Genomic DNA, 16,924 nt, shown 5'->3' on the forward strand with positions numbered 1-16,924 from the left:
TTAAAAACCACAGCGACAATAAAAACAAAAAACTCAATATAGGTAAAGGGACTTTGCATTTGAAATGGCGTCTGTGGGAGAACCAGAGCTGGGAGTTTTCATAGAAGTCACTGGCTGATCAGTTTGTTTGGTGGCTGGAGCAGAGTTTTCTTTCTTATTTCATGGCCATAACAGACCAAAAAAAATAAAAACGGCCAGATCTTTGCGAGCTGTTAAAACTGACTGGTGGAGATATACCAGGAAAAGGATCTAATACCCCCACTCCCAATATGAACATTAAGAGCAGCATAACTTGTTGAAATACACACATAGCCATGTTTATATAACTAACCGGTCCTGCTCTTTTCATGTTAGGCTGCTGAAAGGCAGAGGAATTTCCTGTCTTGTGACTTTGCTTGTGGTCTAGACACTAAAGCACAATGGGAACACACTTGAGATATTTCTCTGTTTTTGTTTTGAAAAATGTTTCTGGTTGGAGAGAAATACCCTGGTGCTCATCATGTGAACCAGAAGAAAAAAAAATATAATTAGCCACATGCTGGGAAATTCCCATGTGTAATGTTTGTTCTGACCCTTCAAGTTTGACTAAGCTACAGGGGAAGCTGAAGCCATGGAAATATCTGAGAGAGAATTTGTCTCCCAGTGCACGGGGACTTGTGGCGGTTTTAAAAACATACGGTGCATTGTACTGACCTTCAGCTATCCTGTGCCCTCTGAGCCCTCACTCACCCCAAACCTTCTAGTCTGGACTGTGTTCCGTATTTCAGTGTTTCTAAAAGACCACTTGTGGCTATTGTTTGCAGAATTTTCACGGGAGGACCTTTTCTTGGTCAGATGCGTGACTTCTGGGAATATTGTTTCCTGCTCCGGTCCCTTTTCCAAATCTTACTGAGCCGTGGTAGTGGTGGGGCTTTTATCCCTTTATGAAACTTGGCTTAATAAATATGAAGTCAGGCAGTAAATCAGGGTGCTCACTTACTGTCAAATCTGTAGTAGGGGTAAACAAAAGACAGTGCCTGTACACCCTTTTCTGAAATGGGCAACCATCCAGAAACTGATCCATTGGTGTGCATCGTGTGAAAACTTAATAGACAAATTAAAGACATTAGCTAAGCCCTATAGGTGGATCTGGCCGGCAGGCTGTCAGGTGGACTATTCTGACAGGTCCTGGCTTTCTGCAGAGTAGACCAGTACCGTGTCACTTGGCCAGCCCAGCACTGACTGCAGCACTGTCAGATGTCTCCTGTCAGCTCTAAGACCTGGGAAACACTGTCCAGAGTCACACAGGTTCCTCATCATGGCTGGCGAAGCACTAGCATGGAGCTACTGCACTGACAAGTTGGGTTCCTCAGAGCATCTCCTATTCCCTTTCCTTGTGCAGAGACCTCCTAAATGGCTCCTAATCAAAGCAGCGACCACCTCTCTACTTCACCTCCAGTTTCATCTGGGGGACTGTGATGGCTTTGGGCAGCAAAGCAGCTGGAGGAAGGAGAATGCAAACCTTGAGTATTTTCATCAGGGTCACCTTCTCACTAGTTCAGCAAATGCTTTGTGGGCCATTAGTTATTAAAGAATCACTGATAAAGTTTATTATGAACCTTGTTCCACATTCAAGGAGGCTTCTCATATTGAGAGTTAAGAGTCTGAGCTGTATTTTGATGACCATGGCAGATGAAGATAAAGTAGCCTGGGCATGTAGGTTCTCTCACCTGTGGAGAAGAAACACCTCTTGCAGTTTGTGTGCAGCCTGATAAGTACAATACTCCGTGCACCACGAGGTTAGGGCTTGCCGACAAAGTAGTCGTCAGCTTTTAGCAAGTGGATAAAGTTTGCTTGGGCTGTGTGAAATTCTCTCACTGCAATTTCAGATATTGTACATTTTTCCTTACAGCAGAACTGCTGTAAAGTGGTTCAGTAATGAAATTGTTTAGTGCTGTTGTTTGGTGTGCTTTTCTTCCAGAGGAATAATGAACTATCTTAATAAAACTTGATGAGTTTTTGTGTCTGAGGATGATGTAAGGGATGGAAGTGTCCTGGTCCCTAACTGGGAAGAATTTGTACAATACACTTCATCACCATATTCTTCTTCAGTTGTGCTTCCTCCTTTCAAACTAGTCCTGTTCTCTTCTGGGAGCTGTATAGATAATTTCAGGCCTCAAATTCCATCCTGCTACTCTCCTATGGTATTGTCTGAAGAAGAGCTGTTCTGACTCAGCTCTTATTTTTTTTTTTAATCTCGGTGCTTTTGTTGTGGAATATAACCCTTTTCTAATAAAAGTTGTGTCCATCCTAAAAACCAGACAAACAAAGAGCTGTTCCCTTTAGCTTATGTTCATGTGGTATTACCATGAGTCTCTGTCATTGATTATCAGGAAAGCATGTGTTTGGGTGGAGTCTAGAGAAAAGCTGTTGTGGGCATAAAAACTGAGGGAGATGTCTGTGGTTGCAGCAGTTTTTCCTTCATTGTTACTGTGATTTGCTCTGTGGGCCTTTCTATTTGCTTGGGAAGGGGATTTTTGCACTTATCTTCCTATGGAGATAAACCAACCTTTTTCATTTTGTGGCCAGGTAAGAAGAACAAGTTGCGAGTTTACTATTTGTCCTGGTTAAGAAATAAAATCCTTCACAACGATCCTGAAGTAGAAAAGAAACAGGGCTGGACAACAGTGGGCGACCTGGAAGGCTGCGTGCACTATAAAGTTGGTGAGTAGCGAATACGATAATCAAATTGTCGGGGTAAAAGCTGGGCGAGGGAGGGAACGGCGGTGCATGTAGCTGCTGGGTTTAAGATTTGGTTTTATTTCTGGCTGTATTCCCTATCCCTCACAGCGAACTTCTCTGGCAAAGCACCAGAGTAGGTGACAAGGTACTGGGTTAAACTGAATATTGGGAGAGGTTTTGCGGTGGGGTGCTGGGCTGTGAACTGAAGTGGGTGCAAATCCCCATCCGTCTCCTTCCTGTGGTGGATGCAACTTCCAGGAGAGTGCTCATGCAGACAGTGAAGGCTGGTAGCCTTTCACTGCCTCTGTTAGACCCTTTAGTTGACAGAGGGACTCTAGTCTACTAACAGATTTTCCTGATCTTTTACTGTGATGAAATCACATGATGGAGTGGCGTGAAAAAAAATCTTCATTTTAATGTAGATTTTAAAGAGTGGGGGGGAAAAAAAAAAAAGAGTGGGAGGAGAAAGCAAACCCAGCTAGTGCACGAGCTTTGAGGAGCATCTGGGAACAGGAGCATATGTTTAACTTCAAGATGACTCATTGATTCCCCTTAGCTTATGAAATTTCCTAATGCTGTCTCAGATCCATTGCAGTACATTTATGGGATGAAATGTGTTTTCACTAGGCAGGTGCCTTTTGAGTGGCTTTAGGTCCTTTAAAATGATTTGGCTGTAGGAACTTCCACCAAAACTATTGAAAGACATGTAGCATTCCATCAGCAGAGTATGCAGTGAGCCAGCTGCCCTGCAGGTGGGGGTATGAACCAAGAGCTCTTTCTCCTGCTTCAATCTCATGATGCATTTTAACGGGCCCTGGATGTTGCCTTTGATTTGGTTTCCTCCTAAGAGCCAGCTCAGTTCCTTTCCAGCTGTGTCACTCAATGTGGAGCAGCAGCAATTTGGCTGAGCTTAGTCTCCTCCTGTCATGTGTGTGCTCTTGGAAATAACCTACTTGTGGGCTGTAATCAATAACGATGGCAGCAAGTGACTGCTGAACCAGGAACTTGACCCCAAACCAAATAAATAATGTATTTCTCTGGTATCATACCCCAGGGCGTTAGCAGCGTAATGAAGTGGCCTGTTAACAATACATTAACAGCTATTGCAAGAGGGCTTTCCAGCAGGGAAGTGCCTGAAACAAAGAGCATTCTCTTCCAGATGAAGGGGGGTTTGTTCCTCCGGGCTGCAGCCTGGCACTGAACTTCCCTCTGAACTGCAGATGACTTCTTCAGGTAGTGAGAGGCCTCTTTGACAGCTGTGCTTTAGTTCCCAAGGAGGGATGAGCTCTGCCAAGAGTTGGGCTCACGCTCGGGAGGCCACCACCGAGACAGCTGGCACTGGTCGCTTCCTTGTCTCTTTGATGAGACAGGGGTCTCAAACGTTAGGGTGAAGTGGTATTTATGGATTTTGGTTGCTTCAAGCAATTTTTTGGCTCCTCTAAATGATACATTGCTCTTTTGAAACTTAAGATTTGGGTGAATTCCCAGATAGCACCCAGAGCAAAGAATGTGGATTGTCAAAGGTCTTCTTTCACAGACAAGGTGGTTTTGTTCAACAACCCCTGTTCCCCAAGAAAATATTCCGAGCAGTCTTGTAAGCTAGACAAGACTGAACAAAAGCTCTGTTCTTCAGTTGGTACAGCTGTGGAGGTTGAGAGACTTCTTTTAGTCTGTTCAAAAAATGTCAAGTCCTTTAACACTTACAGTTCAGTAGTCTTGCTACCCTGCAGAGTAAAAAGGGAGCAAGTAGTAGCTTTGTCTCCCTGTTACCTACCAAGAGACAACAACTGCAGGCTTGTACAGTGGTAAGCTATCTAAAAGGCATTAAAATAGCGTTTATTAAATAAGTTTTCTTCTCACAAGTCTGAAATTTTTCACTCCTGCTGCCATGTTTCAAAATCAGTTTTGGTTGAGATATACAATGGCAGAAGGTGAATGTGCACAGAATTACTCATTGTTTTGCAAAACTGTCATATTCCCCTAAAACTTGAAGATGTAGCAGAAACCTCCTGAGATTTCTCGATGTCATCCAAGTGATGCTATTTTTTTTCTTCTCCCCCAAAAAGAGTGCTGAAAAGAGGTTAACAAGCCTCAGCAGTTGGAAGTCCCCATGATCTGTTCCTTCCCAAATCCAGATGGCAGCTGGAAGTGCAGATCCAGCAAAATTTCTTGAATGGCTATTTCTAGACATTATCGGTCCCCTCTGGAAAACAGAAGTAGTGAACAGAGCTTTTTTGATGGTTAATTTAGCAAGCTGTTTTAATGTGGAAACAGAGATATATTCAATAATTTGTGGATCAACTTTGTCATGACACTTTGTTTCTGGTAAATTCCATTTGGTTTCATTTGTTTGTTTGTTTTTGTTAGGTTTTGTTTGTTTGTGGGGTTTTTTGTGTGTGTTTGGGTTTTGTTTTTTTCAAATGACTTACCTCAGGCTTTAGGGACAAAGAAAAGTGCTATTCTACCAAACTTGCCCTTGCTTTTGAAATGGACTTGGTTTTTAACTTTTCAGTTCCTTTTATTCCCTCCTTTGTCCTGGAGAATTTTGCCATCAGTTCAAAATACCAGTCAGTGCTGTGACTGGAACTGCCAATTCACTCTGCTGCAGTGGTAGGTTTCTGTTATTGGAAATGCCCCTGTCTGAAAACCAATTTTCTTGTGTTGATGAGTAAGCACTGTCTAATGTGGAAAAAAATAAGTGTAAATAAGTATGTACTGACTAGGTAATTCAAGATTTGGTGATGGGTTCGGTTACTGATAAGAGTAATGATTTTTGTGGCATAAATGTGTCAAAAAACTTAACTACACAGAATTGTCAATCCTAAAATACAGTGTTAGTAGAAATCTCCAAATGTATGCAAGTATGGAGAAATATTGTCATTTTCTGCTTTCCCGAAGTAACTGAAATGAATTTGGAATTAGTGCTGATTTTTTTGTTTGTTTGTTTTGTTCAATTTCAGTAAAATATGAAAGAATCAAGTTCTTGGTAATTGCATTGAAGAGTTCTGTGGAAGTCTATGCATGGGCACCAAAGCCATACCATAAATTTATGGCCTTTAAGGTAACAGTATATTTCAGTCATATGTAGGGTTTTTGTTTATCCACTTGCAGTTACACCTTTTACCAAAATGCTCTGACATTTTATCATGGCCATCTTACAAGTTCTTTGATAAATCTTCCATGACCTTCATATTATATTTTAAGAACTTGTTTAGCTCTTAAGAGGCAGTATAGTTAAAAGTTCTGAATTGGAACTGATGACAAACTAATAATCAAAATGACACAATATCAAAACTGTTTGTTTCATCTCTCTATAAATAAAACATGAGGCAGAGAGAAGTGAACTGAGCCTAAACATCTTCATCTGAGCAGAACAAGTCATTAAGTGATACTCAGCATTGTTATGTTTTTGAATGCAGCAGGAATGAAGTTAACTGGCTTGGTATAATTACTAGACTGACGTGCAGACAATCAGTGTCGGTTGTGCAGATTGAAGCAATCACTACGGGAGTGTCAATTTGCCATGAACTTTGAGGAAAACAATGTTTAGTAAAAAACAAACAGACCAACTAAAGTAAACTCCACAGAAAATCGCTTACAATTTTATGTGATTGAAATGCAACGGGTTGCATTTCCTTGTCCATGCATCTGTCCTTGTCCATGAGAGACATGTTAGTCTGGCTGGTCTGGTGGGTGGGGTCCAGAGGGATGTGGGATGAATAAACCCATAGTATGTGCATTAGAACATGTTTTTGTAAACTCCACTGTGGTTCTAAGCAGTAAAGTAAATCTCACTGGTGGTTGTCTTACAGTCATTTGGAGAATTGGTACATAAGCCATTGCTGGTGGATCTAACTGTAGAAGAGGGTCAGAGACTAAAAGTGATCTATGGCTCCTGCGCTGGATTCCATGCCGTTGATGTGGATTCAGGATCAGTCTATGATATTTATCTACCAACACATGTAAGAGTTGCTGCTGGTGTTGGGTTTTTTTCTTTCTTTCTTTCTTTCTGTTTTTTCCCCACCCTCTTCCTTTCCTCACATGACCAACTTGTCAGGCTGTCTCTGTGGATCACTGCCAGATGCTGGCAGCTGTAAATTGGGTGGAGGGGTCTGAGCAGATGTGGCCACCTGTGCTTTAGGGGTTTGTGCCTCGCTTTCTGTCCTCTCCTCATGATCAGTATGTCTCCATGGTTGAGAACTGCCCACTCAGGTCTGACATGGGCCAACATGACTGGTCCAAGGGTAGCAGCTAAATGGCCGAGTGTGTTGCAAATATGCCTGGCAGAGGCTGCAGGGAAGGTGGTGCTACAAATGACACAACAGCCCACTGATATGAGGTACAACAGAGTTGTCAAAGGCCAGGTGGCCTTAGCTACCAAGGTTTCCTTTTGTTCATTGTACACAAATGTGTCAGGTGGGTCTGCAGTGTGTGATGCACCTCCTCAAGCACTATTCACTGCAGTGCAGAGTTCTGAAGTCTGCGTCTGGGCTGCTTGCCCCCAGCTCCATTTCTTCCCCTGGAAAGAAATGGGCACCTCTACAGAGAAATTCAGCTTTCCTGTGTTTAGATGGCTGCCTGAAGATGAGAGGATTTGTGCCTCAAGGGTTGCCAGGTCTTTGTTGTCACTGTGTAGGGTATCTAGCCTGGGGAAGAGCAGAGCTAGCAGTTCTAAAAGTGAGTGAACCGCCAATCTGCTGTCAGCCAAAATCAAAAATCACCCAGCCCTTTCTCCCAGCACAGGCTCTGGGGCATTAAAACAAAAGGCTTCCTTTTCTCTTTTGTCCCTGTAGATCCAGAGCAGTATCCAACCTCACGCAATCATCATTCTCCCAAACACGGATGGGATGGAGCTGCTGGTCTGCTACGAGGATGAAGGAGTTTATGTCAACACGTATGGAAGGATAACCAAGGATGTGGTTTTGCAGTGGGGAGAAATGCCAACCTCAGTTGGTAGGTGCCTCTGGCAAATCATACGCAACGTGCCATTGGGGAGCACGAGTGTGTGCATGTGGGCAGAAGGAAGGGGCATTGGGTTTGACTTCAGATTCAGAAGCAGCGATGATACGGTGTTCCTGGCAAACAGCTGTGCAAAGTGGAGAGTAATCATATGGATCTGGTTTGTGCTGAGTTTTTTAAGAACAAAATCCAAACAAGCAAGCTGTGAAGTTCAGGAATGAAAAACTCACTGGGGCCTCTGTAGGGTGCTGAACAATTTTTGGTAGGCAACCACGAAGTTATAGAAACCTTTCTGTATAAAGACATGTAAGGTGGCAGATCGGTAAGATATTATTACAGGTAATAATATTTAGATAACAGTCTGTATATCTCATTTGATGTGTCTACTTTAATTCGCCTGCAGATTGCTCGTCTGTCCTAGCATCATAATTATCCCACATCTCTCCCGTTCAAAATAAGGTAGATTTGAGAGTGGGAGCAGTGAAATGGGCTTAGGTTTGTCACTGACCCAAGTCCACACCAGGATGCTTTTTACCACCTGTGCTGCTGTACTTCAGCGCCGAGTGGAGCATGGGCTGCGTCACACCTTCATTTTGTTGGGAAAACACATTGAATTTAATGTGCTTTGGAATGGATGCACGTATTGGGAGACGACTCCTGATAGCTGTTGGAGCAATGCGAACAGTAACGGAGGAAGAAATTTAAAGAAGTTTCATGCATGTCATGTTTGCTCCTGGGGTGATTAAATCTTGTCTAGATCTAAAAGCCAGCAGAATTTATCAACTGGCAAATTGTACCTCCTCTGGGGACTGGAGTGCCTGTCAAGTAAATGGCACTGAAGCAGCTGACACCATCTGAACATCTCATCTGACAATTTTTAGAAGCTATTTGGCCCAGTTACCACTAGTGACGTATTTAAAAAGAAATACATTTCCATGATGATGCTATATGCGATGCTATAGGTGTACTGTAATAGATAATTTGATTTAGTTTCACTGATAATTAATAAGAGGAGAAATCTATAAAAGAGAAGTACTGCAGAGTTAAACATTTTTTAAATTCAGCTTGCTAAGAGCTATTGTTGTTCTTTTTGTTTTCTCTGGTAAATGTGCATGCAAATCAGAGGCAACAGCTTTTTCTTCATTAAGTTCCCATATGTTATTTTTGGCAGCGTTCCTAAGACTATCCATCAAATCACTTTTTGAATATACCTCTTTACAATGCTGGTGACTTTCTCCTGTACTTGATCTTTTACCACTATCAAGAACATATTTTTTTTCCTCATGCTGCTACGAATCTGTTTCCCCCAGTGACACTCTTGAGTAAAAATGCTTGATTTTTTTGCTTTATTTGTGCACAAAGGAAAGCAGTATGACAAATGATAGTATTTCCACTTGGAGTGCTTAATATGAACCTCTTTTTAAGATACACAGAATACTTTTCAGACCAGTTGGCTTTCTCAAGAAGGAGAATAGGTTTTTGAAATATTGCTCCTATAAAAGGAGGCTAGCTCATTTTCTTTTCAAGTTTTCCCTTTCCCTCTCTCCCTTCTCTGTTTTTGCTGACAGATTATTCCTTCAAGGAGGGAGAATAACACTGTAAGACACAGAGCTGGTGCTGGGGACATACCAGAGTGGATGGTTTTAGTCTATTTAAACCTTGGGTTCTGCTTTCTCCTTGTCAACACCTAATTAGCCTGTCTCTTTGCCAAACTTGACAGAAAAAGCCTTTGTAAAAACTTGATGTTCCTTCCATTTAATTGAAGGTTGGAAGGTTCCCATTGTGTCATGAATGCTCAGGCAAGATGTATATTACTAACATGGAAAACCCACGGGGAAATTAAAATAAAAAAGGTATTTTTAGGCTTCGTGAAGATGCTGAAGACAGAAATAGCACTTTGAACATGTTATAATAAGTACACGTACATCATTTTTAACCAGAGTGCATCGTATATGCCTCTGCTTTTTCGGTTCTTCCATGTTGCCCTCTACCTGTCCTAACGGGCTGTGTGCTGTGTTTTCTGTCCAAAGCGTACATCCGATCCAACCAGATCATGGGCTGGGGAGAAAAAGCAATTGAAATACGGTCGGTGGAAACTGGACATTTGGACGGTGTGTTCATGCACAAAAGGGCACAAAGACTCAAGTTCTTGTGTGAACGCAATGACAAGGTATAATTCCCCTGCTTCCCAGTTTGTTGCCAAAATGATAAACCTGTACTTTAACTGGACATTGGGGGTGGCTTGACCCTGACCAGCAGCCAGACACCTACTCGGGCTCTCACTCACTCCCCTCTCTTGTGGGATGGGGACAAGAAAGAAAGAAGGCAAAAAGACTCATGGATGAAGATAAAGACAGTTTAATAAGGACAGCAAAAGCATCACACACAAAATAAGGAATTAATTAACGGCCTCCCATTGATGGGCGGGTATCCTGCTGCTTCTCCAGCGCTTGGTTAGGAAGACAAATACCATCGCCATGATGTTTCCCCATCCTCTCCCTTTCCCTTCATAGGACAGTTTGGGTTGGAAGGGACCTTCCAAGGTCATCTGCTCCAACCCCCCTTCAATGAGCAGGGAGATCTTCAACTAGATGCTCATTGCTGAGCATGATGTTAGAGGTTATGGGATGTCCCTTTGGTCATTTTGGGTCTGCTGTCCTGGCATGGTCCCCTCCCAGCTTCTTGCCCATCCCCAGCCCAGTGGCCACTGGGGCTTGAGAGGATGCCTTGGTGCTGTGCCAGTGTTGTACAGCAGTAGCCACAATGCTGGTGCGGCAACAACGCTGGTTTAGCCACAAAGCCCAGCTGCTATGAAGAAAGTCAACTCCATCCCAGTTGTTCCCAGCACAGCACTGCCATTCCACCTTAAGTATCAGGGGCAGTGAAGGCAAACTCAAGCTTCTGCAGTACTACCTGTTGAATTTACCCATCTCTTTTCTTCACAGGTTTTCTTTGCCTCCGTACGGTCGGGTGGAAGCAGTCAAGTCTATTTCATGACACTTGGCAGGACTTCTCTTCTGAGCTGGTAGAAGCCATGGGATTTGGCGAGGAATTGCTGACACCCAGAATCTGAGATCTTCATAACTCGGAATTATTTTCAACTGGAGTACAGACCTGCACTAATGCAGCACTCTGTGTAAATGTGTGTGCAGGCATCACTGGTGTTAGGTTTCTTTTTGTTTTTGAACCGAGGCTGCGACGCAGCTGGTGCTGTAAAGATATTGCCATCAGGTGCTATGATGTCTTTGAGATTTGGGATCATGCTAGAAAGCTACAGGTCTTCTTTTCCCTTCAGCTCCAGGATTCCTAGGCTTTGAAGGACTCTGTTTGTTAGTGGTAAAACAGAGGAGGGGGGAGAAATAAGGAAAAAAAACCCCAGACTTACCATGAACATGCTGTTGAGTGGAGAGCAAGCAGGCAAGAGAAGGTGAGAAGTGGCGCAGAGAGTCAGACTGGCTGAAACAGAGGGCAGATCTAGTCTAGTAATGTTAACAATGTATTTAATTGACATTTCTTTTTTGTAATGTGACAATATGTGGACAAAGAGGAAGGTGCAGGTTTTAAGAAGTTAATATTTATAAAATGTGAAAGACACAGTGACTAGAATAACTTCTTAGGGACAGGGAGGGTGGGAAGGGGCTTGGGGTGGAATTCTTGAGTTTTTTGTTTCTGCAGTTTTATTTTGGCCTGGCCAATAACTTTAGTCATTTTCTGTGTACCAGGTGTTGCCTGAAACATGTGCAGATGATAAAAAAGAAAAAATAAAAAGAAAAAAAAAAAGAAAAAAGGAAAACAAAAGTAAAAAATTTCATTTTCTATAATGATTCTGTGTTAGGCCAGAACTTGGTTATGTCACAGTATTAGCACTGCCTCAGTTAAAGGTTTAATTTTTGTTTAAACCTAGAAGTGCAACAACAGTTTTACCACAGTCTGCACTTGCAGAACTAAAAAAAAAGAGAGAAATAAAATCCAAACTACGTATGTTTATTTTTTGTGCCTACCTCATTGTTTTTAATGCATAAAATAAAAGAGGTGGTTTAGTTTATACGTTTTTAGATGAAAACCATTAATGTCTAATTTAATCTTAATACCAAAACTACCAGATTGAAAGGTTTCTGACTGTTATTGCGTAGCAAGTTTCAGCAGGAGGAGAGAGTGGTCCGGTGGGGCAATAGTGGCAGCGGTATGGCAGTGAGACGCTGATTAATGTAATTTGCTTACACAATTTGATAAAGCAAGCATTTTTTTAAATCAGTTTCATCCTTAATAGAAGTCTGAATTTAGCCTAAAACCAGAGGTTTCACTCTTCTAACACATGGACTTAGTAACAGGCAGGTTAAAATAACTAGGCTAGTTCTATAAACTGTTAAATGTTGTAGGAACCATTTTGGGGCGGTGATGTTTTTCTTTTTTAAGAATGCAATGCACTAAAACTCTTTTAAGAATGTAGTTAATACTGCTTATTCATAAAAACAGCGTATACCTGTGTTTAGATGTAAGATCCCAGCTCTGGCTTTTTTCTTTATTTTTTTTTTTTTTAAGTCAGTTTTATTTTATGAATAAGTTCTGACATTTGTAATAAATGTCTTGAGAGTAATAATTTGTTTAATGGCTACATGTTCATTACTTGAGAAACCTTGAGTGTATAATAATCTGTTGGTGTTGTAATAATGCACAGTGTCACGATTCAGCCATTTTCCTTTTGGTTTTCACTTTCTTTTTTCATTCCTTTGGTGGGGTACTTTGTTGACAGCTGCCTTAAGCTGTTCATTCAGTGAACAGGCTCTCAGTGTTTCATGGGCTTTGTCTTCTGCTGCGGTTAACTTTCCTTCACGGCATGACAGGTAGGGCTTTTTAAACACATATTTCCTTCGGTCAAGCCGGTGGCTCGAGGGACTGGTCACACAATCAATGCAGAGCCAAGGGCACCGAGTGTGCAAAGCTCAGACTCGACAGACGCTTCTTTTGCTGTTCGAACCTGACTGCTGTAAATCCTTCCACCCCAGCCGGCGTTGCTGCTGAAGACTCTCCTTCGAACGTCGTCGAGGGTTGAAAAGCGAGCGGTAAATGTGTACTGCCAGCGCACACGCCTGCACACACACCCCACCTCCCCTCCCCACCCTCCCCCCAAAAAAATAAGAAATAAAACTCGAGAAAGCCTTACATTTGCTGGCGGAGGAATACCTAGAACTATTTTTTTTCCTTTTTTTAATTGTATGACTTTTGGATAGCGTTGAAGGTGAAGGATATGTTCTTTTCAGGCCCGGTGCGGTCAGCCGGAAGAACAATCAACCTTTTGTACTATAATGAACTCAAGGGGGACTCGGAAATGCGACGTGATGGTAGACGTGGGTGTAATCACACAGCTGCCCTGTAGTGTAGTTTGCCGAAGCTGATTCGATCGAATGTCAGTCTGCGTGATCTATAAATCTCCCAGCGCTATGTGGTCAAAATTTAATCTAGTCCTTGAAAGCTGATGCTACTCACCTAGAGGAAGATGCTCCAGTACGGTAGGGATGCCCAGATCACGGATACGTGCTGTTGAAGTTTGGAGGCTCCGGGGGGGAAGGACAATCTCCTTCCTTCGGTGGGGCTGCCCACCTGGCAGCTTCTGCATCCACAGAAGCGCCAGCACGGCAAGGTAAAAGCAGTATTACAAAACCACTATGTACACATCGAACTCTTCAAACAGTGCTTTTGTAAGCAAAGAAGAAAGGAAAAGCTCCTAGGTTTAGTTTTAAGCTTTAATAAGTAATAATTTTCTGTATCTTTAAGTCAAAGTAACCCTAACTTGTATGACTGCAGTGTTTTTATTTTTTATCTTATGCACATGTTATGTTGGAGAAAATGTTTACAAAAATGGTTTTGTTACACTAATGTGCATCACATATTTATGGTTTATTTGAAAGTGATTTTTGTGGGTTTTTTAGTTTTTCATAGTAGTAGTAGTACACTTTTTGTGATTTATAACCCCAAACTCTGCTGATTATAAAGATGCTAAACAATAATACAAAATGACAAACTGCATTAAAATTACTAATCGTAGAGCTGCAAAGCAGACTGGTGACAAGTAAAACACTCAGCTTTTTTTTGCAGTGCTATCTAACTTGTCTTCTGTGTATTATGGAAATTACTGTTTTTTCCCCGTTTTTCCTTAAATAAAGTCAAATTGACACCTATTGTATGTGGAAAGTATTTTGAGTATCTACTGGCTGCAGAAATCAAGCTGCATGTTGCCTAGTTGCATGTATCCTAAGAACAAAAGCCTTATTGTCAAATCTCATCGTTTTTAGAGACTTTGACAATAAAAATGGGCTTTTGAGGGCATTTTTGCTTTTGTTTTATTTTTTTTTTCCTTAAAGCCCTATCTCCTGGTGCAGTTGCTCTTTCGAGAATTACAGTTTTCCTTTTAAAGAAAGAAGCTACAACAAAAAAACTTAGAAACATTAGTGAGTGCCTGGGGGTTGGGAAAGAAGAAGTTGCACAAAGGAGAGCCCGACTGCGTTGTGAACGTGCCCTCCCGCCACACCACTTTGGAGCATGTGGTTTTTCGCGAGCTGGCGTCACTTATTACCAAGAGAGCATGATAAATGGGAATCCTGAGCCCAGATTCTTGCACGACATAAAAGCACGACTCCAAAAAAGTTGAGGCTTTCCAAGTCATAAGCCTGTAAGTATGGAGCAGGTTTGATACAAAGCTGCTGTTCGGGGCTCTTGTTGGCCTTTGCCCATGTTTTTCCACTGTGGGCTGTGCCTTTTTTCTGCAGAGGAGATAAGCAGCAGACGTTTCCTTCCGACAAGGCTGGTCTCTGTGAGCGGAGGAGGAAGTCTGTTCCCTGGCTCCAGCCTTTCCTCGCGCTTTCATCCGCAGAAGGCGTGGGATGTGGCGCGAGTCGAAGAAATGTTTCAGGGCTTCACTCGCTTCCTATGGACAAAGGTATCTGAAATCCTCGAGCCCCACTGCTTTTCCGCTTCTGCAAGTGGAGATACTGAGCTTGAGAAATTAGCAGGACCAGCCAACTGCTGGCCAGGCTCCTGCTGGCTTGCTCCAGTTGCTGCTTTGGAGCTGCTGGTTTTCTTCTGTCATTCTTGACCTCTTGAAGACTTCCCTCAGTTAAACATATTTAGCTTAGTCGAGCACGTTAGCTAGTCATGAAGACAACTACAAGCTGTTGCCCATTACAGTAAGTGAAAGCAGCAACCCCAGGTGTGAGCTTCACAGCAGGTGCAAGCTGAGGCCATAGACAACATGCAAAACCTTCATGTTCTGGTGAAGAAAGACACAATTGCAGTGATTTACAACAGGAAATAATAAGTTGGGGCACTGGAAACTGAGCAACAGATCTCATTCCTCTGTGGGGCTTGTGTAGGTAGCAGTGGTGAGATGGACCCAAATTTGTACCTCATGAGGGCAGGTGGGATGTACACAGAAGAGAATGAATTGTGCAGCAAAAGAATGTGCGTCTTCAAAATGAACGACTGCAGTAGTCAAACCAGAGAAATGATCAAAACATCAAAGGGAGCATTTGAAACATTTAAAAAAAAATATTTTGAACATGCAAGTTAAATATTAGTAATGAAAAGTACACTTAGCTATGAGATTAAAGTTAAAAACCTGCAAATTACAAAAGGTACAAGAGGCAGCCCTTTTGGGGGGGTTACTTTGCTGAAACACACATGCTAGAGCGTTGAGATTGTGTAGGACCCTACATGAAAGGGAGAGAGTATAGTTTTTGTGGGCTGCTGCCTCTCTTGCAGAGAGCTTGTTAGTTCTTTGGCTTATATCTGTACTCTGGTCTGGGATGAAGACTAATATTGCTAAAAAGAAACTGAAGTTGTTGGAGAAACAATTTCAAATGCAAGAAAAGAGCCTAGAGAGGAGAGGGGACTGCATTCAACATGGGGCTCTGCTGTATCAAAATGGTCCAAGGCAACAAAGTTGCTAATAATAGTTCAAATGCATCTCCAGCTTGGTGTCCAGTGCCCTGTTACCCTCCTGTTGAGCTCCAGCCTCTCAGCTGAAAGCTGTTTTTCTCTTCCTCCAGCATCACTGAAATAATATCAGCACGGGGTTGTGCTGTGTTGCTTGTGCCGTGTTCTGTAAGCACTTGTCATGGCCAGCCTGGTTTACCTGCTGCTGGCTCTTACTTTGCCCTAAAATGCCACGCAGTCCAGCAGGGGTGGAACCCTGGGCACCCAACTGTGAGAAGAACTTGTCTTGCCACATCAGAACCTGCCTCATGGGCAGGATTTCAGCTGCATGGGAGGGGCGTCCCTTGCCTGCCAGCTTATTTTTGTGCATATAAGGGATGCAAGTTCAAAGAGCCATGTGTACCCAGCAGCCATAAAAATGGGATAAAAAAATCACGTTAGTTTGAAGGGACTCTGAAGATCATTGAGTCCAACTGTTAACCTAACACTGCCACTAAAACACGTCCCTAAGAACCTCATGTATGCGTCTTCTAAACACCTCCAGAGCTGGTGACTCCACCACTTCCCTGGGCAGCCTGTTCCTGTGCCCCACAACCATTTCCACGAAAACATTTTTCTTAATACCCAACCTAAACCTCCCCTGTCACAACTTGAGGCCATTTCCTCTCATCCTATCACTTGTTACTTGGGAGAAGAGACCAACCCCCTCCATGCTACAACCTCCTTTCAGGTAGCTGCAGAGAGCGATGAATGTTGGCTGCAGCTCTCTTCCAGTATGAGCAAGTTCACTGCTGAGCTCCAGCAACCGGCTGTTGGTCTATTTCCAACCCATTAAAGGCGAGAAGGCTGGTAACAACTGTCTTCTTTCAACTTAACCTCCTTTTTCTGAGAGGTTTTTTGACACATTGAGGTGTTGGCGCTGCTTGGCAAGGTGTGGAAATGCAACGTCAGGCCTTGGTATTGCTGTGTAGACAACTGTGGAGCTTACTGGTTGAGGGAATTTAAGGAGAACATCAGGTAATTGCAGCCACTTAATTTTCACTCTCTGATCCTGTGGCTCTGTGTAGTTCTGACAAAGGGTAAAAACTCTGCTCTAGCAATACTGACCATCTTACTCCTTCTCACCTCTTTGTTTTTTCTCTCTCTTGTTCTAAACAATATAAACTAGGGAGAGAAAGAGGGAGGGAGGTGTTTTGTTGTTTAAGAAAATAAATCCCTGACTCAATAAATGTATGCCCATTCCAGCTGAGGAAATAACAGGGTTTTTCCTTTCTTAAGTTATAACGGGAAATTCACTTTAATGTTTCGCTCG

General features: G+C 42.6%; 1 protein-coding gene across 13 annotated transcripts in view; it reads left to right on the forward strand.

The window, feature by feature from the left end:
* Positions 1-12,605, forward strand: part of MAP4K4 (mitogen-activated protein kinase kinase kinase kinase 4) — a 162,790-nt gene extending 150,185 nt beyond the window's left edge. For all 13 annotated transcript variants that reach the window (XM_080346127.1, XM_080346122.1, XM_080346129.1 and 10 more), the window contains 6 exons: positions 2,569-2,703; positions 5,682-5,782; positions 6,534-6,683; positions 7,515-7,674; positions 9,711-9,850; positions 10,626-12,605. In XM_080346127.1, the coding sequence (XP_080202253.1) occupies positions 2,569-2,703; positions 5,682-5,782; positions 6,534-6,683; positions 7,515-7,674; positions 9,711-9,850; positions 10,626-10,709 (770 nt within the window). In that variant the 3' untranslated portion in view covers positions 10,710-12,605. The remainder of the gene's footprint in view (positions 1-2,568; positions 2,704-5,681; positions 5,783-6,533; positions 6,684-7,514; positions 7,675-9,710; positions 9,851-10,625) is intronic.
* The last annotated feature ends 4,319 nt before the right edge of the window (positions 12,606-16,924 follow it).

The sequence above is a fragment of the Nesoenas mayeri genome, assembly GCF_963082525.1.
Source record: "Nesoenas mayeri genome assembly, chromosome: 1".
Taxonomy (NCBI): domain Eukaryota; kingdom Metazoa; phylum Chordata; class Aves; order Columbiformes; family Columbidae; genus Nesoenas; species Nesoenas mayeri.